This window comes from Acomys russatus, chromosome 15 (genome assembly GCF_903995435.1).
Source record: "Acomys russatus chromosome 15, mAcoRus1.1, whole genome shotgun sequence".
Classification (NCBI taxonomy): domain Eukaryota; kingdom Metazoa; phylum Chordata; class Mammalia; order Rodentia; family Muridae; genus Acomys; species Acomys russatus.
In genome coordinates, this window is record NC_067151.1 from 52,605,919 (window position 1) to 52,631,926 (window position 26,008).

General features: G+C 40.3%; 1 protein-coding gene across 7 annotated transcripts in view; it reads right to left on the reverse strand.

Annotated features, from left to right (window-relative positions):
* The window catches only part of Rapgef2 (Rap guanine nucleotide exchange factor 2), a 222,095-nt gene that overhangs the window by 85,299 nt on the left and 110,788 nt on the right, over positions 1-26,008 (reverse strand). For 4 of the 7 annotated variants that reach the window (XM_051157313.1, XM_051157310.1, XM_051157315.1 and 1 more), the window contains one exon: positions 25,069-25,086. The exons of 1 other annotated variant lie outside the window; for it this stretch is intronic. In XM_051157313.1, coding sequence (XP_051013270.1) covers positions 25,069-25,086 — 18 coding nt within the window. Of the gene's footprint in view, positions 1-1,822; positions 1,965-2,786; positions 3,054-25,068; positions 25,087-26,008 lie in introns of those variants that run through there. 2 more of the 7 variants (XM_051157317.1, XM_051157316.1) reach the window with 2 other exon arrangements.

Consider the following 26,008-nt stretch of genomic DNA (forward strand, 5'->3'; position numbering starts at 1 on the left):
ATGGCCAGCAGGACCTCAGAATCACAAGCTGCCAGCACCCTGCACTCTGTGCTTTGGGTGCAAATCCCAGCATTTCATTTGTTGAGTGAGATACAAAGTGCTTGTTGGGAAACACGTCTGAGAGTGGAAGGAAGCACAGTGTCACTGTCAGTGAGCTGCTTTGTAACATATTCTCTATTCCAACAGCTCTGGTTTTCACAGAATTAAGAGGTTTTGCTTCCTTTACCAATCAAAGGTTCTTTAATAATTTCCTTGTTAAATATTAGGAATTTAAATGCTGCCCCTTCCTATTGGGAAAGGCTGCATGAGGAAGGTCACAATGAGCCTACGATCCAACTATGCTGAGGTGCCTCAAGTGCAGACTGATAGGTATTCTTTATCGGGAAGCTATAACTACAAGGCACTGGGTGCCAAAGCCCTGGACTACAATCAAACTCCAGTGGAAGTTCTCTTTAACAGCCTTTCTTCCATGCAATGAGGTAAATGGTTGCTCTTCTCTAGGTTACGTCTGAAGAGATTTAATCAGGGAAACATGCCTAGAGCCCCACCAGGACAGGGTGGGGACAAGACGAGGAAGTGAAGTTTGCCAGCAAGCAGCTCCAAGGGAAGAAGTGGAGGCTCATCACAGGCGAGGCACCACCTCAGGGTCACTACACATAAGGCACGCTCCTACATCCAACTAAAGTGCTCTCATTTAGTGATGACAAAACCAAATTACATTCACATAAGTACACCTACTTACTCTAATCCATGGCATCTTATTTACTAATTTTCAAGATTTTAGTGGTTTATATGTATTTTTTTTAGAGTTTGACACTATCGCATCACTTCTTAGAATACATTAACGCTAATTCCTATATCATAATGTACAGGTCTAGGATATATAAGGAGACAGTTATAAAAATGCTTATATAGCTGCCTAAAATTGAACACTTTAATTGGAGAATTATAGACATATGTAATATATATATATATATGATATGTGCACCCACACGTGCGTGCACACACACACACACACACACACACACACACACACACACACACAAATCAATGTTGTGAACTGGCAAAATGGCAAAAAAAAACTTGTGGCATGGTGACACAAAAGTAGCACCACAGGAGTGCACATACTCCTGGAACAGGAGGCTCTGACCTGGAGTCAGACACAGAAATACGTTTCTCACAAACAGCAGTTGCCGCCTGTGGGATTTCAACAAGACAATCACAGAGCTGACTCATGGGACCAATTACAAAGAAGCAGTAATTTTTTTTCTGTGGCATTAAAACAATACAGTGTACGTTCATCACCAATTAACAAATGGTAGGAAGTCAGAAGTGTACCACCATGGATTTTATTACCAAATCAATAGCGAAAGCCCTCCACCCTCCCACCCACCTTCATGTGAATTCTCTGCCAGATTCCCACGGGCCAGAACCTCTCATAATGTTTCACTAAATTCAACCCAAAAAAAAAAAAAAAAAAAAAAAGGGAAGGGGGTGTTTCTCAAACGGCTTGGGCATTTAATGAGAACTACATTATTTTCTAATGACAAAAATCTGCTGTCCAGCATTTCTCAATGCTAGTGGTCTTGCTTAAGATTTTTAGAAATCACAGCAAAATCGGAAGAGCAAGTGAGCTGTAAGTCACCCTCCCTCCCTCCTCTGAGCAGACTATCACTACCCTCCAAAGCGCAGCTTCTCCCTGGAGAAGAGCAACTGGCTCCATGGAAAAGAGCTCCCGCCTGCTCCCCACACTGCCTGCCCCCCAGCCAGGCAGCCCATGATGCCGGCGGCGGAAGGCGGCAGCCAGCGCCTGGATACTTACGGACTGCTTCTCCTGCTGGCCCAGAACTCCATGGCTAGCAGGCGCGGCCAGCGGTTTCATAATGAAGGAACATATGCTGAACTGAATTTACACATCATGTACCAACCTCTCACGATGGCAAGTCACCCTCTACAGCATGAAATTAAAAGAAAAGGGGAGCGAGAGAGAGGGGGGAAAAAAGAGGGAGGAGGGAAACCAGGCTGCAGCTTAAAGTGTCACTACTGGTGAGCCTAAAAACCCTTCACACTTGTAGACGGAAAAGGAATCCGAACGACAGCGCTCGGCTCCATTTTTAACACACTGAAACTCTAACCCTCTGAGGCTCTGACAAGGCCGAAGGAACCTCACCCAGCCTTCAGGCGTCTGAGAGAACGAGATCATTTCTAAAGCTAAAGAACAAGAGGCAAAAGAAAAGGGGGGAAAAGAGCTAAAATGGCTGACTGCACACAGACTCCCCTCCAAAAGGCTTAATACAGAATTATATTAGCCAGGGTAGTGAAAAGCCAGTCTCTAGCATTCAGCCGAGCATTGTTAACACTCTTGTTTCATTTGCAATCACACGTACAGACCCCTCCGAGAGAGAGAGAGAGAGAGAGAGAGAGAGAGAGAGAGAGAGAGAGAGAGAGAGAGAGAGAGAGAGAGAGAGAGAAATCAGGGCAGAGTGTGTGAATCAGGACCTCCTCCCTAGCTGCTAATGATGCTGACAGTGGTGACCAGTGATCTCTGTCCCACTCCACTAACCAAGTTTGCACAATTAATCTCAGCACTATGACACTGATGGACATTTAATTTAATGATGTCTGTCCCGCACACTCGACATAAGCATGCCTGATAGCCGGAGTCACTGACAGAAACACAGCACATGCACACACACACACACACACACACACACACACACACACACAATCTCAAGAATCATGAGTCTGAATGCAACACACCAATATAATTACATTATTGTGCTTACTTTGGAGGACCATGGCTGCAGGCAGTTGGCATAGCAACGCACAAGGAAAGCCATTTCCTGGGTAGAGAAAGCTTCCTTTTCTAAATAAAAAAAATCCCTCTTAGGAAACAAACGGCATTGCTGCTTCCCGCAGAAAGCAAGACACTGTAGTCTGTCTCTTAACCTGCAAGCCTCACACTCGATGTGGTTCTAGTGATGTAAGTGGGTTTCTCTCTCTCCCTCCCTCTCCCCATATACGCTGAAATATTCAGCTCAAACGGCACACACATTCCTTAAGGCTCGCCCCCTCCTCTTCTTAACCATTTCACTCATTAAGGTAGCGATGGACAATTCAGATAAAGTAACAAGCTCTTGCCTGTATTATATCAGCGGCTGTAGGTTAAGCAAGTCTCAGAGGGATGGAATCCATTGATTGCTGACTCCAAATAATATCACTGAAGACAGGGTGGGAAAACGGAGCAAGGACTTACTTGAACAGCTTTGAACTAAAATATGATTTTTTTTTTCCCACCAAGGTGGGGAGAAAGGAATCGATGTGACCTCTACCCCACCCTCAAGTATTATTATGCCACAGTAAATAAGAATGTCTTTAAAAATTTATAAAATGCATGCTTAGCAAGCTTTGTTAAAATTAGAAGATGAGCCCTTCATCACACACACACACACACACACACACACACACACACACACACACACACACATGCACATATGGTCTTGTCAATAATATTATAATAAACCACCTGGTTTTTGTTTTAACAAACCAAACTTCTATAGGGGGAGCTAAAATTAAGTGAAAATGCTTTTATTCTCCCACAAACTCTTATTTCACCTGTGCAAACAGGGTTACCTGAGAGGCTGCATTGCAGCTGGTGAGGAATAAAGACACTCCCATCAGCTCTCACAATCAGCTCTACTGTGGAAAATATGGCATCTCTACCAGTGGCCTTTGACACTGGGGCTTCCTACTGGGCCTCCTGTCTGTCTGAAGACTGCATCCATCCTGCTGTTCATAACAAAAGGCAATTCTTCTTTCCAACAGTGATGGTAGGTTCTTCTCCCTTCCTCCTGCCCCCTTCCTAGAGTCCTTATATTACTCACCATCATTTCTACAAATGTGAACATACTGCTCCCAACCAAAGGTCGGCCACATCAACTTTTTACGTCCATGTCTCTCCTACCTCAAACACAAAGTTCAACCAGACTCTTCCTTAGACATATTTTCCTGTCTAGTCTTAATCTCTTCCCACTCTTCACAACCAAGTCTTGCAAGAATTCCCCATTTCAGGCTTTCACTGTTTTTCTATCTCATATTTTATGCAGATAAAAGGCTACTTTGGTCTGATACAGGTTTATATATTATGGAGTTATCTTCAACACCCATTCCACATAACACCCATCATATCTAATTTTTAAAAATGAAACTTAACTCGAGAAAAGTAGTTTTTTTTTTTTTAATCTTCATCTCTGCTGCTATCCTCCGAACCCAGAAATTATTGTTTTACCTTCATAACTACAAAAATCAACAGTCTGGACTCATTGTACATGCTACCCGTTTGCCACATCCTTTCCAAGCTCTTTGAAAACTAAAGCCTCGTCATTTCACATCTATCTTCCATCTTCTATGTTCCTCATACAGGTTAAAATGTGCCACTGTAGCAAACAAAAAGAAAGAAAACTGTCGTCACAGCTTCCAAGATGTGTACACTTTGGACTGGTGAAACAGCTCAGTGGGCACGATGCTTGCTGCCGAGTCTGACAACCTGGGTCTGGGTCCCAGAGCGGCAGGGTGGAAGAAGAGAACAAGCCCTCTTCTCACCTCCATCTGTGAGCTGTGGCACGTGCATGCAAATAAACGCATGCATACTTTAAGAAAGATTTATATGCTCACACTCACTCTAGATCTCCTGAGTTTCTCTTGCTTCCCGGACAGGCCGAGAGGTCTTTGTAGGTTCTTTCCTCCACCTAAGCACTCTCATTTTGTTTCTCATTCCATCTCACAATGCATGCTGCTAAAACACCATCCCAGGGTTAGCACAGCATTGCTGATAGTAATACAGCTGTGGTGTAACAGTTTTTCACAATACTATTTAAGCAGTTACTCTACCTCCCCACATACACTCTAAGTCCATAATGGCCACCACCATGTATGACTGACTGTACACCCGAAGCACAGTGCACAGCGTGGTTACCCACAATTGTGTTGAACAGGCACATCTAATTTTTATTGACTAGAAAAGGACACTGAGCAAGGCTACATTTTATCCTTGAGACTACATCCTGTCAAAATTTCAAATAACATTCTGTAATGTATAACTCAAATGCAAAAGGTACTAAGAATAAGGAATTTGACCAAAATCAACATACAAATGCACAGATTAAAAGTGGCATCTATATCCAACGGGACATGATTCAGCCTTCAAAGGTAGTACGCACTATAGCAGAGTACACCTGGAAGACAATGAGCTAAGTGGAGTAAGTCAGTTATGAAAAAAGAAACGCTTTAAGCCACTCAGTTCTGGGTGTCTAAGCTGGCCAAGTTTTTAGGGACAGCCAGCGGTAGGTGTCTGCCAGGAGTGTGCACAGGGGAGGGAGGTATTTATTGATTATTGATTAGTCTGAGACTGGAAGATGCAAAGTACTGAAGGTGGATGGTGGTTATGCTAAATAACAATGCTAAATAACTGACCTGTATATTTAATGTAAACTCAATTGTCATATATATTTGTCACAATATGGAAGTGACTGAGTCAAGGCCTAGACAATCAAACTCCACATTTGTCACCTAGCCCATGTCCTAACACATCTATGTGCCAACAATTCCTCAATTTTCAGTAGCTTCATAACGATGGTGTCTTGCCTTATAATAGGAAGGTTTCCCACTTACTCTGCCTCTCTCTGCAAATATGTGTCACTTCTCTCAAGAAGGAAACTAACCTAATGCAGAAACCTGAGAGATGAAGTAAGAAGCTCACACATCCTCAGGCACTGCAGCGTCTCTGTGCTGAGGCTTGGCAGGACTGCTTCTGAGCCTGGCCTCATGCCTCACAACATTCATACCTTAAGACTCAGTGCTGACAACTTGGAAGCTTATCAGCCACACTACCTTACACACTGGCACAACTATGTCAGGTACTAGTTACAAAATAAAATGAACCCAAGATTAGAAGAATCCTATACTACAATTTACATGAGTAAAGATAAACTATGTGGTCTACAAGTAGCTCTAATTCTATTTAGCCCCATCTCTTAGCAGTCTAGACTTAGTAACATTAAACAGACCTAGGAAAAACAAAACAGAATCTTTTCTGTGGAGAACTTCAATTCTGAGGAACTTTTAAACTCTAGTTACAATGTTTAAAAAGTAGAGTACACGTTCACAAACCTCCCGAGTGCAAAGGCATCCCGGCTAAAGGAAATGCTGTCTTCTGATGGTGTCTTTGGCCTCCACATACACCTACACCCACATTGTACACAGAAACCAAAGCAGGCAGGCACACATATGAACTGTCAAACTCCCTTCCCCCTTAAAAAAAATCTTTCAAAAAGGAAAAGTTGGTTTGCGGGTGTGTGGGGTGTTGCTGGAGATTGGACCTGGCCCTCTGCACATGCCAGGCACACACTCTACCACTGAGCTACTTCCCAGACCTCTCTTCTATCTGGATACATAGCCTCAAGTTTCCCAGGCTGAACTTGGACTTACTCTGGAGTCCCAGTAAGCCTTGAATTTGTAATCCTCGGGCCTCAGATTCTCAAATAATTGAGATTATAGGGTTGAACCACCAGGACCCTCCTGATAAACCTTTTATATCTTAGTTGTACATCTTCACATAATCTATTTAATCCTTGAATATACTTCTGCAAGTGGTCACGGAGTTCATCTATGCATTGGTACATCCAAGTCATTATTAAAAAATAACTCAATTATGATATAAAATACAAAAGAAGTAGGCACACTGCCTGTCACCTAAAAAATGCTAACTACATATCCCAGTTGAATTTAAGGTAAAGGCTGGCTTCAAAACTCCTGGAAGTGGCTGGACATGGTGGTACATGACTGTGATCCCAGCACTTGAGGAGGCAGAGGCAGGCAGATCTCTATGAGTTCGAGACAAGCCTAGTCTACAAACTAAGTTCAGAGAAACCCTGTCTGGAAACACACACACACACCACCACCACCACCACCACCACCACCACCACCACCACCACCAAAAAACCTCCTGGAAGCCATGTCTGAATTATCTAATGGAGTATACATCAAGATGGCCCAATACTCTCAGAATACATACTCCGAAGGAATTTTTACTTTAGGTGGTTTCTCTCTCAATAAAACAAACTTCCTGACAACAAGTTTACATTGCATGTGACTCATAATTGAGAAATTAATGTGGTAATTGCTATGTTCCACATTCATACATAGCAGTGAGGAGAAAAAGGTTGAAAGATGACAAGGTGAGGACATCAGAGAAACAGGAACAAAACCTGTGAGTCACCAGAAATTCCAGCACTGGACTTTTAGAAACACACTTATTTGAAAAGAGAGTTCTCTAATAGCAGACTGAATAGGCTTACTTCATTTCCTTGAACCTATTTTAAGAAAAGGCCAGACCTCAACCTTGCAGTGCTCAAGGTTTAAGAGGTGGAGTCCTTAAATGCTGACTGAAAAATGCCTCAGTGCCTTTTCCCAAGGAAAGGCTTCCTTCACACAAGGCTTCCTGCTATAGTTCATAAAGCAACACGCCAAACATAAAGAATTATACCTTCGCTGCTAATTTGCTATAATGTATCCTCTGTGACTAATACATTTGCATGAACACAATGAGCTGCTAATGCTCCTTCTGTTTATTTAACAAAATGGGAGATACTGCATCAGGAACTGTTATGATAGGTTCACTGAGGTCCTGGGCCATGGGAAGATTTTATTTCTGATAATGATCCTAGAACTTAATACACAGTAGTTGTTCAAACAGCATAAAGACCTAAATGATTCCATTTATATTTCAAAGCAAACGTGAGAGGTTACTGCAGCCTTTAACATGAGGAAACAGGCCGTATTCTTTCATTCATTTAGTCTTTAATAGAATTAGGAGATTTATAACCTGATAGGTCAAAAGAGAAGGGAAATCCAAATTTCAAAGAGATGAACATGAAGATCTGCACTTAGATAAAAAAGAAAGAGTTAGAAAGGTGGTCTATAAAACTGATCCAGCCAAAAGGTTCTGTATGGGTGGAGCGTGATTCCTGAGAACCTAAGGTAATTACAGGTTATATCATCAGATATACGAAAAGGAGGATGTCCCATCATAATCTGTGCTGAAGAGCTGTGTGAGTGACAGCATCCCAGCTACCCTGTCCTAGGAGGGACAGGATGTGAACACTGTATTCTAGTGGCAGAAAACAGGATCAGTATTTAGGAAAAGGATAAGAAGCTAAGTAGGTTTAAGGACACGAACACACTTAGGAGAAGGTGCTGCATAGCAGCTATATTAAAATGGAATGTGATTACCAACTGGAGATAGCTTCTGGGTTAGGGATGGGGCATGTATCTCCTCCTCTCAGCTACAGGACCCTATCTGTGTAGAGCCATGAAGGCCTTGTGCAAGTTGCCTCAGTCTCCATGAACTCAAATGTGCCTCAATTGTCTGTGTTTAGAAGTCCTTGCTTCCTCTGTGTCCTCCAATGCCTCTGGGACCATACCCAGCAGTAGATGGCCAACACAAAACGAACTCCTGCCTCAGCCTCCTGCTTATCAAATTTTACAAGATAAGCCAACATACCTATATGACTAAAGATTTACTACATGCAAGAAACCATGGACACCGGATATGCCCCTTCATCTCACTGGCCTCTGTGAACTTATCTCCTAGACAGGGCAATACTGCCTAGTAGGCTGAACTGAGGGTTTAACTGACAAACATCTAACAGATAGGTACATCATAAACATTCAAGAAGGGCCTTTTTATGCCTTCAAAATATTCTAAATGTCTCATGCACCAAAGGTTTGGCCAACTCAGCAGTTAATGTCATAGATGGCTGGAAACAATAACCTTGTGCTGATTTCCTCCTATGGAACTGTTAATGCAGGTAGACCAGTAATATGAACACCGATTCCACTCCTAAATGAATTAACAAACTGTCAATTCTACAGGGCTGATCCAAGGACATCAATATAGAACCCATGAGGCCTCATATTGTAAGAGGGGGGGCCATAAACTATAAACTATGTGATTCTCAATACTGTTTTCAAAGATTCTACTGACTAAAAATTTGTTGTTTCTTTTCCTATTCCTATTTAAACACAAGGATTTCATGAATATTAGACAACAATCTAATTGAGCTACTCCTCCAGCCTGGAGATCAAATATTAACAAGCAAATTTTTCTATTTCTCAACAACTTACTATTTAGAAATGAGAATCCAAGTACTTTGCAAAATGATTTTCAGGATGATTTTGTTTTAAAAGACAATGATGATAACTTCACATGGAAGCACTAATAGGTAGACTTCCCCACTATGAACAGAGTTGTTCAGCTCTTCCTATCTTAATATTTTAAAGAAAGTGATTGAAAAGTAATTTAAAATAGAGTATCTCTAAACAGAAAATCTTTTAAATGCTTTCTGAAAAATTAAATCAGCCTACTAATATAAACACATATTTAAGACAATGTTCACTGTTCCCACACATAAATAAATAAACAAATCCCAAATCCCAAACTGAGTCCAAAACTGACCCCCAAAATGTAATATGCATAGGACTAGAAAAAACAGACCACAAGGGAACTTCAGAAGTTATCTCGGCCAGTTCAACAATGGCCAGACGTACGCAGAGTCTGCTCCTTGTAGGAGAGGCTTACCAAAGAGCTGCTTCAGGGGACACATAACCAACCTTACTTTCTTGTCAAGTTGTGTTTAATAGGAAATAAATGCTTCCTTCTAGGACATATAAAAAAAAAAAAAAAACACACATTGAATCAAAAATATTAAATATTTCCTCACCAACCCAATGGTAATAATAAAAAGACATCCAAATACAAGCAAGCAATCAACACTAAGATCAAATGCCTAGAAAATGTGTGATTTACCAAGAAGCCAGACCATGTGGAAGAACACAGATATTATGTAAAGCAAAATATTCTTCCAAATGAGAAAGGGTACATGCACCTTCCCTAGAGGCATCCCTTTGCACAGGGGTCCCCAGCTCCTGAGGAGAGGCATAGAGTGCCTCCAGCCCCCTCTAAGACTGGCTTCCTCTTAGGATTTATTTTGCTCTCACAGCTGATTCTGGATCAGAGTGGACTGCAGGGCACAGCACAAGCAGTTAGACACACTTTGTGATGACAAAGGAAATTAGCCACTGTGTCTTAACTCAGACAGGACAAGAGACAGAAAAAGACCAGCGGCAGCATCTTTACACAAAGGAACAAGAGGAGCCAATGAGAAAAAAAGATAATAGCATATTCAAAGTAGATAACAAGCAAGATTGAAAAAAATATCAGTTAAAACCACATTTCTGGGTTGGTTGTTTACTTATCTTTTATTTATTCATTTTTTTCAAAGTGAAACGGTCTGCAATAAAGTAGATTTTCAACTGTTTAAAAATGTTGTTTAAACGATGTATAGTGATGGGTGGGTGTATGGAAGGAGGGGTTAAAAACTACTTTCACTATGCTGGCATGTAAGGCTAAAATCCTGATGGGATTTTGTCTGCATGTTTGTTGAGACAGGGTCTTGCTATTGCTATACAGCTCTTGCTGGCTTAGAACTCAATCCGTAGGCCAGGCTATCCTCGAATTCGTAGCACCCCTCTTACCTCTGCCTCCTGGTGCTGGGATTACAGTGTGTACAACCACAACTGGTGGGAAAACCCAGCTTTGTCGTTTACTGACAGGTAACTATTCAGGTCGTAATCATCGGCTTAAGGGACAGCTCAAGTTTAGGACACAGGTCAGAATCACTGTAATGAACAGCTCAGGTCTGGGGCTTTTCAGGGAGATAGAGACTACAGAAAGATTTTCAGTAACAAATATAACTAATGTATGTAAGACACTGCTCTGGTTTGCTTTCTGTTACAGTGATAAACCACTGACCAAAAGAGCCTTACTGGCTCACAGGTTACAGTCCATTGCTGAAGGAAGCCAAGGCAGGAGCCCAAGCAGGAACCTGGAAGAAGCAGCTGAGCCATGGAGGATCAGCCACTAAGCTACTTACTGGCTTGCCCCAGGGACTCGCTCCAAGTGGCTTGCTCAGCTGGCTGTCTTATTGCACATAGAGAGCAGGGCCCTCCGGCTTCAACCATGCCCTACAGATAAATCCACAGGCCAATCTGAGGGGGGCAGTTTCTCAACTGAGGTTCCATCTTCTTAGGCGATTCTAGTTTGTATCAAGTTTTTCCCCAAACCTCACCAGCACAAACACATGGGGTCCACTTGGCTCACTGCTCTGACACCGTCTTCAGGACAAGATCACTTTATGTGAGGTTCCAAGTTTTCATTTTCACTGGGCTTTACAACTAATATATATAGGCAGTACCCCCTAAGATAATGAGGGAGACACAGATTGCACAGGCGTCCCAGAAGGTCCATAGCTGCACAATACAGATTCTCTGAGTCATCTTTCCAGCCCATGAATCAACTTCTTTTTCTTTCTTTCTTTCTTTCTTTTTATTTCTCTCTTCCTTCCTTTCTTTCTTTTTATTTCTCTCTTCCTTTCTTTCTTTCTGTTTGTTTTTTTTTTTTAAGTTTTTCGAGACACGGTTTCTCTGTATGTAGCCTTGGCTGTCCTGGAATCACTCTGTAGACCAGGCTGGCCTTGAACTCACAGTGATTCGGCTGCCTCTGCCTCCCAACTGCTGGGATGAAAGGCGTGCGCCACCACGGTTTGACAGACTTAATTTCTTTAACTCAACCAGAAATCCTCTTTTCTTTCCTTTCCCCCTCCCTCCCTCCCTCCGTCCCTCTCCACCCCACTCTCTGTTAAATTCTTCTGGAGAACCTAAGTACACCTTGCAAATAAAAAGGAAGCAACCAAGGAAGAAAAAGTAGTTCTCACCTCACAGTTCCACAGAGGGCATGAGGCCCAACTACTTTCACCACAACTCACATATCATCTGCCTCTTTTTTTTTTTTTTTTAATTACACTGATACCAACAGTGACATGTCAAAACAAACCGGGTAAAGCAGTGGTACCTCCAGCAACTATCAGCACTGTCCTACCACCTAGATTCACAGCCCTGTTGTCATCCACATAATAAAAAACAAAGGGATATACAAAGTGTCCCTGATAAAGCAGTAACAGTAAGTCTTTTCCTTCTGTATGATACAACAGAAAGCACCCATATAGGGCTTTTGTCACACGGAAAGGTGTCATGGCTCAGTTATCTCAAGGAGTAGACAGGCACATTCATTTGAGTTCTGAGTCAGGCCCAACCCCTGCTTTAATAGAACTCATTTAAACAAAGCAAATGGTGGAAACACTAAGTTATTCAGATATGGGTATCTAGCAGACTTTCCTTTTCTTGGTTTTTGTTTTCTCTGGCTGGATTTAGTCAAAGGCCTTTCATATATCTAATGAGATGATCATAGGGGTTTTGTCTTTTGGTGTATTTATATGGTGGATTACATTTATCAGTTTATGTATGTTTAACCATCCCTGCCTCTCTGAGATGAAACCTACTTGATTATGGTGAAAGATCTTTGTGATATGTTCTTGGATTTGGTTTGCAAGTATTTTGTTGAGTTTTTTTTTTTTTTAATTTATTCTTGTTCCATTTCAATGTTTGTCCCATCCCTTGTATCCTCCCATTCCTCCCCCCCCCCCATTTTCCCATTATTCCCCTCCCCTATGACTGTTCCTGAGGGGGATTACCTCCCCCTGTGAGTTTTTTTGTTTTTGTTTTTGTTTTATCTATATTTGTAAGGGAAATGGATTAGTAACTTTCTTTCTTGAGTCTTTATGTGGTTTGGTTATCAAGGCAACTGTGGTCTCATAAAATAAATAGGGCCATGTTTCTTCTCTGTTTTGTGAAAGAATCTGAGGCATACTGGCATTAACTCTTTGAATGTCTAGCAAAATTCTGCACTAAAATCATCTAACCTTGGGCTTTTTTTTCCTTTTGGTTGAGAGACTTTTTAAAAATTATTTATTTAATTAATTTATTCAGATTACATCTCAATTGTTATCCCCTCACTTGTATCTTCCCGTTCCTCCCTCCCTCCCTCTTTCACCCTATTCCCCTCCCCTAGGTCTGTGACAGAAGGGGATCTCCTCCCCCGACCATATGGTCATAGCCTATCAAGTCTCATCCTGGTAGCCTGCTTATCCTTTCTCTGAGTGCCACCAGGCCTCCCCACAGAGGGGAAGTGGTCAAATATGGAGCACCAGAGTTCATGTCAGAGTCAATCCCAACTCTCCACACAACTGTGGAGAATGTGCTATCCATTGGCTATATCTGATTAGGGGTTCTAGGTTTACTGCATGCATTGTCCTTGGTTGGTACAACAGTTTGAGCAACTCCCTCCCCCTGCCCCCAGGTCCAGATCTGTAAGCCATAATGGTCTTCTTGTAGATTTCTAGGACCCTCTGGATAGTTCTATTTCCCCATTCTCCCATACTTCTCCTATCCAGAGTCCCAAGAGGAAGTCCCAGCATCTATCCCAATCTCCTGTTAAGTGAAGACTTTCATAGGACATCCCTTTTGGGCTAGTATCCAATTATAAGTGAGTATATACCATGTATACCTTTCTGGGTCTGGGTTAAGTCCCTCAGTATGATATTTCTAGTTCCATCCATTTGCCTGAAAATTTCAGGATTTCCTTGTTTTTAATAGCAGAGTAGTATTCCATAGTGTAAATGTACCACAGTTTCTTTATCCATTCTTTGACCGAGGGACATCTAGGTTGTTTCCAGGTTCTGGCAATTACAAATAAGGCTGCTATGAACATGGTTGAGTATATGTCCTTGTTGTATGGGAGAGCATCTTTTGGGTATATTTTAAGGAGTGGTCTTGAGGTAGCCCTATTGATAGTTTTCTGAGAAAGTGCCAGATTGATTTCCAAAGTGGTTATATAAGTTTGCATTCCCATCAACAATGAAGGAGTGATCCCCTTTCTCCACATCCTCGCCAGCATGTGCTATCACTTGTGGTTTTGATCTTAGCCATTCTGATGGGTGTAAAATGGAATCTCAGAGTTGTTTTGATTTGCATTTCTCTGATGACTAAAGACACTGAATATTTCTTTAAGTGTTTCTCAGCCATTCAATATTCCTCTGTTGAGGATTCTGTTTAATTCTGAGCCCATTTCTGAATTGGGTTATTTGGTTTGGTGGTGTTTAATTTCTTGAGCTCTTTATATATTTTGGATATTAGACATTTGTCAGAGGTAGGGTTGTCGCTTTGTTTTGCTGACAGCGTCTCCTGCCTTACAGAAGCTTCTCAGCTTCATGAAGTCCCATTTATTAATTGTTGACCTTAAGGCCTGGGCTATTGGTGTTCTGTTCAAGAAGCTGTCTCCTGTGCCAATGCGTTCCAGGCTCTTCCCCACTTTTTCTTCTAAGAGAGGTTGGGAGATTTTTTTAGTAGCTATTTCTATTTCACTTGGGGTTATAGGTCTGTTTAAACTGCTTATCTGGTCTTGATTAAACTTTTTAAAGTGGTATGTTTCTAGAATTTAATCAATTTAGATTTTCCAATTTGGAATAGTATAGTATATCCTTAGGATTCTCTGGATTTCTTCAGTGTCTGTTGTCCCACTTTTCATACCTAATTTTGTTGATTTGGATATTCTCTCCCCACCTTTTGCTTAATTTTGGATAAGAGTTTGAAAAATCTTATTAATTTTCTCATAAAACCAAATCTTTCTTTCATCAATTCTTTGTATTGATTTTTTTGTTGTTGTTCGTTTCTATTTTAGTGAATTCAGTCCGGATTTTGATTATTTCTTGTCTCCTCTTTTTGGATATAATTTCTTCTTTTTGTTCTAGAACTTTCAGGTGTACTTTTAAGTTATTAGTATAAGATATCCACAGTTTTTCAATGTAGGTACTTAAACGTCTCTTAGAACCGTTTTCACTCTGTCCTATAACTTTGGGTTTGCTGTATAACATTTTCATTCAGTTCTAGAAAGTCTTTAATTTTTGTCTAGACCCATATTGCATTCAGTGTCCACAGGTGTGTAAGCTCTCTGTTGTTCCTGTTGTTGTTGATCTCATTCTAACCCATGCTGCTCACACAGGATGCAGTGTTGTTTCTCTTAAATCTGTTGAAACTTGCTTTGTATCTGCATATAGGGTTGACTTTGGAAAGAGTTCCAGGAGTTGCTGAGAAGACAGTATATGCTTTTGTGTTTGGTTGTAATATCCTGTGAATGTCTACTTAGATCCATTTGATTAGGACATCACTTAACTCCAGCACTCCTGTTTAGTTTTTCTCTGGATGTCTGGTGCATTCGTGGGAGCAGGGGTCTGAAGTCTCCCACTATCAGTATGTGAGGGTCAATATGTGATTTTAGCTGTAGTGGTGTTTCTTCATTGAACTTAGGTGCCCTTGTGTAAGACTTGGAATATTCTCAGTGGATTTTCCCTGTGTGGTCAGTATGTAGTGTCCTTCCCAATTTTTTTCTGAATCAGTTTTGATCTGAAGTCTATTTTGTCAGATAATAAAATAGCTACACCAGCTTGATTCTAAGTTCCATTAGCTTAAAATATCTTTCCATCCTTTCACTGTGAGGTGATGCCTATACTTGATTTTAAGGTATATTTCTTGGATGCAGCCAAAGGGTGGATCATGTTTTCAAATCCATTCTGTTAGTTTGTCTCTTTTTACTGGGAAATTGAGACAACTGATGTTGAGAGATACCAATGAGCAGTACTTGTTAACTCCTGTTATGTTGCTGTTGTGGTGTGTGTGTGTGTTTCCCGTCTTTCGATGTGCTGCTCTGGGATTATTCTTTGGAGTTATCATGGACTGTCTTATTTTCATCATCTATGAAGACTGAAAGTTTTGCTAGGTATAGTTGTATAGCTGTCTGGCCTGGGACCTGAAGTCTCTTGAGAGTCTATAGAATATCTGTCCAGGTGTTTCTGGCTTTTAGAGTCTCCATTAAGAAGTCAGGTATTATTCTAACAGGTGTGCTTGTAGATGTTACTTGGGCTTTTCCACTTGCAGCTTTTAATATTCTTTCTTTTTCTGTACGTTTAGTGCTTTGATTATTATGTGCCCAGGGGACTTTCTTTTCTGGCCCAGTCTATTTGGTGTTCTGCGGCTTCTTATACCATTACAGGAATCTCCTTCTTTATGTCAGGGACATTTTCTTCTAGGATTTTGTTGAAAATACTTTCTGTGCCTTTGAACTTGGTTTCTTCTTCCTCTATTCTTATTATTCTTTATGTTTGGTCTTTTCAAGTGTCACAGAATTCCTGGATGTTTTCTATCAGGATTATTTTTTTTAAGGTTTAACATGTGATGTATCCATTTCTTCTAGCATGTCTTCAATGCCTGACATTCTCTCTTCCATGTCTTGCATTCTATTGATGAGCCCTGCCTCTAAGGTTCCTGTTCCAGCTCCTGAATTTTCACTTTCAGATTTCCCTCGTCTTGGGTTTTCTTTGTTGATTAAATTTCCCATTTTCAGATCTTGAACTGTTTTATTCATTTCCTGCCACTGTTTGTTTGTGCTTTCACAGATGTAAGGGGTTTGTTAATTTCCTCTTTAAGCACTGCTATCATATTCACACAGGCTATTTTAAGGTCTTTTTCTTGTGCTTCAGCCATGTTGGAAGACTTGGGGCCTGCTATTGTAGGATTGCTGGGCTCTAGTGGAGACATACCATCCTGGCTGTGACTGTGTTTTTATGCTGGCATCTAGGCATCTAGGACTGAGAGGACTATGACTCTAGGTGCTGGTTTTCTAGTCTTCTCTTTGACGGGTGGATGTTTTGTTCCTTGGTTTCTGTTGCCCTCTCTGGTTCTTAGTACAGTATGCTGACTGTGTGATGCCTAGTAGAAAATTCTTCTGTAATCCTGATGGGTGTAGCCACTGGGGGTTCCAGACAAAACGTGTTTTTGTTTTATAAAAGTTATGTGTCTCTTAAAATAACACTGATACTAATGGCTAGTGGCTTATTAACCTTTAAGCATTGTTTTTAGATTTATTTTATTTGTGTGGGTATTTTGCCTGCACGTATATATGCATGTGCTCTGAAGGCATTCAGTGCCTGAGGAGGTCAAGAAGCCATTTGACTTCCTGGAACTAGAGCTATGAAGGAGATGAGGTGCCATGTGGGTGCTGGGACTCAAACCTGGATCCTTTTACCTGTGACCCACGGCTTCAGCCCTTTACCACCTTTTTTACCTGATGAGTAAATATAGACTCTAATCTTTTTTTTTTTTGCCCCCTTTCTTTTTTTTTTTTTTTTTTTTTTTTTTTTTTTTTTTTTTTTTTTTGTGGGGGGGCTGTTTCAAAATAGAGTTTCTTTATATAACCTTGGCTGAACTGGAACTCCCTCTGTAAACCAGGCTGGCCTTATACTCTGCTTCCCTAGTACTAAGACTAAAGGCTTGCTCTACCACAACCCAGCTCCTGAGAGCTTTTGAAGTTATGGTGTAAAAATCTGAAATGAAAACAGTTTAAGGGCTACAGCCAAACAACAAGCAGCCCCTTGACTCACAAGAACCCCTGAATGACAATTAATCCTGCTGAAAGGTTGGCTACTCTTGCTAAGTGTCAGGTCAAAGTTCACTCCAAAGGAAAACAAACAGAAGCAGCCAAATGCCCCTGAGTTTAGTAAAGCCAGTGTCAAGAATGAGAAAGTCAAGGGTACTCTGGCCACCCCACTGAGCTGGTGACTATTGCATAAAGTAATAAATGGCAAATCACTCTTTCTCTCAAACCTTTCCCTGGTATTCCCCCAAAGTTCTAAGGATTTCCAGAACTTCTGTAAAGGTCTAGTTTCAAACTTCTTACAGAAAGTACAAAGAAATATGCCTATAATTAGTGGAAAGGAAATGCTACCTTTTGAGGTTTAACTCTATTCCTTAGACATTCAAAGGCCTTCTGGATTGTTCTGAGGCACTTGTTTACCACTGCTGCCCTCAGCTATTTTCCTGTACACTCTCCAACCTACAGCATCTGAATTGCCCATCTTCTTATCCAATCAGCAAGGGCTATTTTAGGGCCACTTCATCTTTACCTGAGTGTAGTCCACATCACTTGTCTTCCAACTGAGCCCATACAGTCCACACAGAATTGCTTTAACATAAACATCTACCCTCATTACATTCTACAGTCATTTCCCCCCCAAATCCTGTTTTTCAGTCCAAGAGAAATTTTATAATAAGAAAACATATCAAAGAATTGGGTAAGCTCAAATCTGTACAAAATCCACTTCTGACTTACTTAATATTACCAAGATGTCTACTTAAAAATCATTAAGATGGCAAATGTAATGTTACATGCTGTTTGTTTTAACCAAGAACGGCCACTGAAAAACACTTTAGAACAGATGATTGTATGATGTAAAAGGTATACCTCAACAAAGCTATTATGAAAAATAATGTATTGGAGGCTTGTTCCTAATCAGTTAAAAACAGAGATATAACTGAGTCACTAAATCTTTCAAGAATAAGGAGGAAATTTTACACACATAGAGATACATATTTATATACATATTCATTACATTGGTATGCAGATGACTTCATGTTTTAAGATCATGCTTATATAAATAACTAAACCATTTCCTTTCACAAATGCCTTAAAACCTAGCATGTACACATTCCAGTAAGGGCTAGTGTGTCACCCAGAGGGGAATAAGATCATCTGGCTAGCACTGCTGTTTTAACACTGGATTCCAAACTCAGAACATTTCTAATTACTCATTATTATGCACACTGAAAACAGACTATTGGAAACTGACATCCATTATAGCAAGACCAATTCGGCACTGATAGCAAAGTCAGTGCTGTCCAAAGAGGAGAGAGAGTCTTCAAATCAGCTTGTAAAACCTCACGCTGGAAGCAGGGCGGGGTGGAGGGGCACATGCTGAAAACTGAAGCTGGCGGAGATGAAAGGAATCTTTGCTGTTGCAACGCAAAGTGAAATTTTAGCCAACTATATTTAAAGCACACACAGGCAGAGGGGTGGGGAAGCTACCCGTGGTCACAGTAAGAGGTAGGATAAAGTGGCACTGATTTTTTTTTTTTTTTTTTTTTTTTTTGACAAACAGATTGCTTGAGATATTGCATGACTTGCTACACAACACTGTTATTAGTTTGAACTGAAAGATAGGTCCAATTATGACATCAATACAAGCCCTCTTTCAGAATGGAATGAAAGAACAGTAAATCCCAGTGGACACCGGAGTTCTCTAGCAGAGATGATGTAATATACAAAAATAGACATCCTCCGGCAGAAGCTGAAACTTGGGTAAACAGCACACTGCATGCTATTCTCAACTGCCTTGCATGAATTTGCAATGCGTGCTGTTAATAGCGTGAGAGAAATCGTTTTATGCTCTAAACTCTTTCATGATTTACATTTCAATGTCTATCTATGCCCTATAGTTTAAATTTCCTAATCCATTCTAATGAAATTAACGTAAATACCTGATTATAACTTCAAAGAGAGAAAAGGTCCCTCCCTAAAGCAAGGAGGCCGACAGCAAGGCAGCGGCTCTAACAGGCTGCAGTTTGCCAGAAATTGCAGTACAAGGTTCGGTACTTTTTCCTCCACCTATTGTTTGGAGATCTTTCTATCAGATGCTACGATGCAACGTGATCGGGCTGGAGAGGAGCCAGTTAACCTGCTGACAAGGAGCATGTAAAGGGGACGTTTTAGACTCTTGGAAAACACTAGAAAGATCCAAAGCATCCATATGCACCGAATTCAGAGCATCTAGCAACCTTTACAAGGTGAGGTTGTACATGTTCCTCCTCACTAACATTCTCTCCACATCCTTTCTGTTGTTCCTCAAGATCAGATAAGCGCCCTTTTTAATTAAGCTTTCCTGCAGTAAAGAATCATCTGCTTTGCCCTAGGGGTGTGGTCAGTTTGTGGAGTGCTTGCTTAGCATGAACAATGCCCTGGATTTGAGCCCCAGTACAGCAGAAACTGGGCACAGTGGTGCATACCAGGGATCCCAGGGCTTGGAAAGTGAAGGTGGGAGGATTAGAAGTTGAAGGTCATGTACACTGGCAGCTACAGACCAGCCATGTGTCTTGTTTCAAACTAATCTACTTCAAACTATGACTCAAGGGCTTGCACTTATATATGGTGAACACGAACACACACACACAAAACACACCACACACACAAAACACACCACACACAAACACACACACAAAGCACACCACACACACACACACACACACACACACGTTCATTCTTGCCCATTAAACATTGCTGGGCAGAATGCACTATGATTGGCTAAGTGCTAAACTGAATGAACTGGTATTTCGATGTTTTATTTTTGTCACATACCTACTTTGTTTTTTCAAGACTTATTTATGTGTATGTGTGTTCTGTTTGTGTGTATGTCTATGTATCATATATATGCCTGGTGCCCACAGAGGACAGAAGAGGGTATGAGATCCCATGAACTGGATCACACCTTTAGTTCTGATGCCAGTTGTCAAGTTCAAATGCTATTTCTATTTCCACAGCTTAAGCAGACAAGTATATCAAGAAATGAACCTCTGAGCTGGGCAGGGGCACTCCCTCAATCCCGGCACTCATGAGGCAGGGGTGGGTGGATCTCTGAGTTCGAGGCCAACCTGGTCTACAGAGTGAGTTCCAGGACAGCCTGGGCTACACAGAGAAACCCTGTCTCAAAACAAAACAACACAAAGTGAATCTCAGTGTATCACAGCCTGCTCTTTGACCACTCTGGATTTCCCACAACTTTTTAGTCTTTCAGCAAATGGAATTATATGTGTGAACTATTTTTCCTTTGGCCACAACATTACATTATAGCTGATCAGAAAGCTATTGTTAATTCTTCAAAGTATATATGCATGTCCTTCTATACTTACATTTTCCTATATTATTATTATCCGTATTTCCCTCTGGAATTACCAGGTCAAGGGGACAAATCACTTGAGTCTGACAAAGATCTGATAAATGGGTATCCAACATATAATTGTCAAATGAACAAGTCTATAGAATAAAATGCTGATTTTTTTCCTAAATGACAAAAGAAATAACGTATACCTGATTTCTGAAACTCTTTTCTACTGTGATTCACAGAAAGACAATTATTAACACCAGTGACAACAAATGCTTTTGCTTCAACTAAGCAAACAAATGCTGGACGGAAAAATAAGGGGATAAATGTTTAAAAAATAGTTATAACACTAACTCTACACTTATATAATTCTATGTGTGTTAAAATAGATCTTTATATAAACAAACTATAGTTAGGAGAGACATGAACTAAGGTAAACTCTGAAGTTCTTAATATCCAGGAAATGTACTAAAATTGCAAATCACTGGCTCTGACATACCGCACAATTTCTTACAGTTAAATACCAAATACCACATTAAAATAAGGAGGCATTGAAGAGTTAGTAAGTGAAAAGCAAATCATGAAATGGGTGAAAATACTTAAACTTCTAATTTAAGAATAGCTCAATCAAAAAATCTTGTGTCGAATAAAAGTGTGTATAAAACTAAACACTGTAAACCTTTTATTTAAATAAGTAATAACTTTTCAAACCAAGCCTACATGAAATCTTTAACTGGATACACCAACTTAAATCTATCCCTTAAAAAAAATCGTAAAATGATGTATGCTTGAGATTACTGGCATAATCCTAAACAGCAATGAAAAATAAACGTTGAAAAAAAAAATCACAAAGTATTCACAAACTTGTTTGTCATGTTTTATGTGTGAATTAAAAAAAATAAGCTTCACTCTTAAATCATGGAAAAGATTTTTAAATTTTTCCCTTATAAATGTGTAAGATATATATTAAAAATAGTGATATCTAGCTAGTGAGATCCTGTCTCTAAATAAATGAGAACGACAGATTAGCCAATCCTATAAAAAGGGGACTGACATTCCAAAGCCTCATACACGTCATCTTATTATGCAGATGCCGTGTTTTACAATAAATACAATAAAAAGCATTAAGGTCACACTGTATTCGACACATTAGCTCAACGTAATATTTTCTATTACTGCTGCATGCCCACAGCTAAGACTTAAACCTGACCTGCTGAAAAGCTGGACACCTACGACACCTGTAGAAAACAAAAGGCACCAGAATGGACGTGAAACATCTTTTTCCATGACTAACAGGCCTTTTATTATCTCAATGTTCTTGACTATAAATATGAAACTACGCTTTATCTTGCACTATATTCATATTTATAGAAAGCCTGGGTGTATTTTAGGACGCACAAGTAGGGGAATAGTACACCAGTGAGAACTTGAAGAGCGGAGGACATCTAACTTTCTAACCTACCTTGGAAGCTAGAAATCTCTTAAGCTCCATGGGGATATAAAATATTCACAGCATGTCAGAGATATTTTCTTTAGTCTCCAGTCTAATTTCTTTCTATATGGTTTTTGCTCTTCCCAGCCTGGAAAGAGTAAAGAGCTCCTTTTTCCCCTCACTAAAATAAGAGAGAATGAAACACACCAGAAGAGATGTGTGCCAGGTTCCTACCCACATCACTCTGACAGGTCAGCTCCCCTACCTGGCCTCTCGGTCCTTACCATGGACCTGGGCTCTAGTGCTATAGAAGCATTGCAGGAGCAGCCTGAAGTAATAAATGGCAAAGCATTCTTTCCCTTCCCACTCTTACAGGTAAAGCAATGCTAGTCTATGTCCCGGGAAAGTCTTTTCAGGAGCTGACACCAAATTCACCAGCCTTGGCCAAGAACAGCGGTGCTTGCTTCTGCAGTCTACTCACTGAGAGGCTGAACGTTCAGCCTTTCCTTTTCTTTTTGGTCACCTTAACAGCAGTCTCAAGTTCCACTCATCAAAATTAAAAAAACAAAACAAAAAGTTAATGAAAATTCTCTTCTCACTGCATAATAAAACACTTATTCCTCTGCAAACCTCACATGCTTGCCTTGCAAAAGTGTCCTGAAAACACTCGACATGGACTTAGTCTTCACGATTCTGAGGAAAATCATTATAATCTGTCTTAAACTACCGCAACACACCTAATTTTACGAGAGTACATAAAGTATACATCACTGTATATATTTTAAATTCAAATTCTCATAAAAAATTAGATTCTTAATTTTTCAGGCAAAAGAAAGATAAATTACCATGTGGATTTGTTTGTTTGTTTTTTGAGACAGGGTTTCTCTGTGTAGCCTTGGCTGTCCTGGATTCACTCTGTCATCCAGGCTAGCCTCGAACTCTCAGGGATCCACCTGCCTCTGCCTCCCGAGTGCTGGGATTAAAGGCTTGCACCACCACACCCAGCACTTTGTGGATTTTTAAAAACCATTTAATTGTGTATTCTTAAAGTACTACCTTTCCAGATAAAAAGTAAAAACACTGATGCTTTTTAAATGTTATATAATTTAGAAACTATACAGTCATCAGGCTTTAAAGTTGAATAAAAATTTTTAGATTTATCACATCACTTAAAAGTCAGAAGGTTCAGGGCTGGATAGATGGCCAGAGGTTAAGAATGCTTACTGTGTAAACATGAGATCCAGAGTTGTGACCCCATGCAAACACCGTGTGTGTGTGTGTGTGTGTGTGTGTGTGTGTGTGTGTGTGTGTGTGTGTGTGTGTGTGAGAGAGAGAGAGAGAGAGAGAGAGAGAGAGAGAGAGAGAGAGAGAGAGAGAGAGAGAGAAGAGCATCTGTTGTTCTTGCAGAGGACCCAGGATTAGTTCCCAATACCTATGTGGTATCTTACAACTGTCCCTAACTTCAGTTACACGGTATCTGATACCCTTTTTTATGAACTCTCCACACACCAGGCAAGCAGGTGGTGGACATACATACATGAAGACAAAACACTCATACACAAATAAAAAAATTAAATTAAATTCTAAAATGATGATGATGATGATGATGATGATGATGATGAAGAAGAAGAAGAAGAAGAAGAAGAAGCAGGTTGTGGCCCTGTGCACACCTGCAATCCCAGCACTGTTGAGGGCAGAGACAGGAGAACTGATTGCTGGGCCTTGCTGACTGCTAGCCCAAATGATAAAAGCAGGCTCCAGGTTTAGCAAGAAACCCTATCTCCAAGAACAAGGTAGGGAATGACTGAAAATATCATATTTAGGCTCCATATACATGCACACACCAATGTATCCATGTACACATGCGCACATACACTATGCCAGCCATGCCACCTGTGAGATACAAATAGGCATCCTCTTGTGCAGAATATAAAGCAAGTGCCTCATCTAATTTGAACAATTATACAGTTTGTGATTTCAGGTAAGGCTGCCACAATACCCAAAAATATTCATGACAGCTTTCCTCAACATAAATGTAATTACCCCTGACCGACACCCACCCCCTCTCCTGTACAGTAGCAATCCATGCTACTGTGACTCCTACGCAACCATCCTCTAGCGAGTCACCAGTGTTTCTTCCATAACTGCAAATTCCCTAAGCCAAATATGAGCCACAACTTCAAAAGACCAATTCTGAAAGTCATGGATTAGTTACCACAGGCATTAAGAAACAACTTAGGGTATTCTAGACCTCTTGAGTAAAATGCAGGCAAACCAAAGCATGAAATCTGGTTAAAATTCAGGTGCAAATAAGAAAACACAGTAAGAGATTTGAAGCTCCCAGTTCTTTTTTTTTGAATAAACTTATTGTTGGTTTTGTTTGGTTTGTTTTTCTTTTTTTTTAATGTAACTGAAATATCCCCAGTATAGTCCCCAAATGCTTTCATACTGGGATTTCTAAACTTGCCTTTTCATCAAAAGAACAATTAAAAAGTAAATTTCTAAGAAATTTCCCATGAGTTTTCTCACAAAAAACAGGGCAATTCCAGGGTATGTCTTTTTCTTATTTGCAAAACAAGTTAACAGAAAAAGTGCTTCGTTTGTTTTTAAAAACAATTAAACTGCATCTGTATTCTTCAGGTAAGGGCGAGCCCATCTGTAGATAACACCAAAAAGGACGGCTGTGCTACCTCCGCCTAAGACCAACACTTCCTGAGTGAGCACAAGTTTCACTCCGTCAGGGCGCGACACAGCAGAACAAGACCAAGCAGAGGACACCAGTACTACAAGTCATTAGTAACAGTGCAAACTTACACACAAACTTAGGTTAGTGTTAGGAAACCACACAGATTACGATACCTGGGATTTAGTGCATTCCTTTGAGCCAGAATGAAATGAGTGCCATAAAGGAGGAAAGGAAAAGAGGAACATTGTCAGACATGCTACACATTGCATCTGCCAAAATGAAGACCATGTTCCTATCGGTGTAGAATGGCAGTCTAGGGTCAGCTGTATGGACCGTGCTGTGCTCTTTAGCCGTGCACTGGAAAGTCATTCTACACGCCCCAAGCACACTCATACAACTCACCTCTCTGAGACCAGCTTTCCATCCCAGTCCCACTACACTAGCCAACTGTTTCCCAAGACAGAGATTTTGTTGCGAGCAATATGACTCACGGCAAATGAAGAATAATAGTTTCCATTTAAATCTTATTTTACTGTGTCTATCAAACATATAGGACAAATTTTGGTTTCCTCATTAAAAACTGTTTAAGCAAAATAAATTATATATGTATAATTAAAACACAATTTATATTAAAAAAAGAAACTAGTATTTTGAATTACAACCATGATATTGCCACATTTAACTCATTTAGTAAATTTTATGCCCGTTGGTCACATATTACTAAGTAAATATTGATAAAAAATTTTTATCTTAATATTAAATTGTTTCCAAAAGTATCTGTTAACCAAATAATATACTGTTTTAAAAAAATACTTAAAAAAAAAAATCTTACAGCAACACACACACACAAAAAAAAATGAACAAAAAACAGACCAAGAAGGGGAATGATGTATGACAGGTAGGGAAGTATTTTGTAAAAGCCACGACAGGGGCGGCAAGAGAAACGGCCGGGGTACGACCCTCCAGTGAATGCCCACACATGCCCATCAGGTTAATCCAACCAATGTTTAACACTGAGCAAGGAAGTCCACGCTCGCCTGACTTTCTTAGGGTGAAACTAGTTTGAGAAAACAATCTCAAGGCAGAGCAAACAGTAACATATTAGCAAATAGC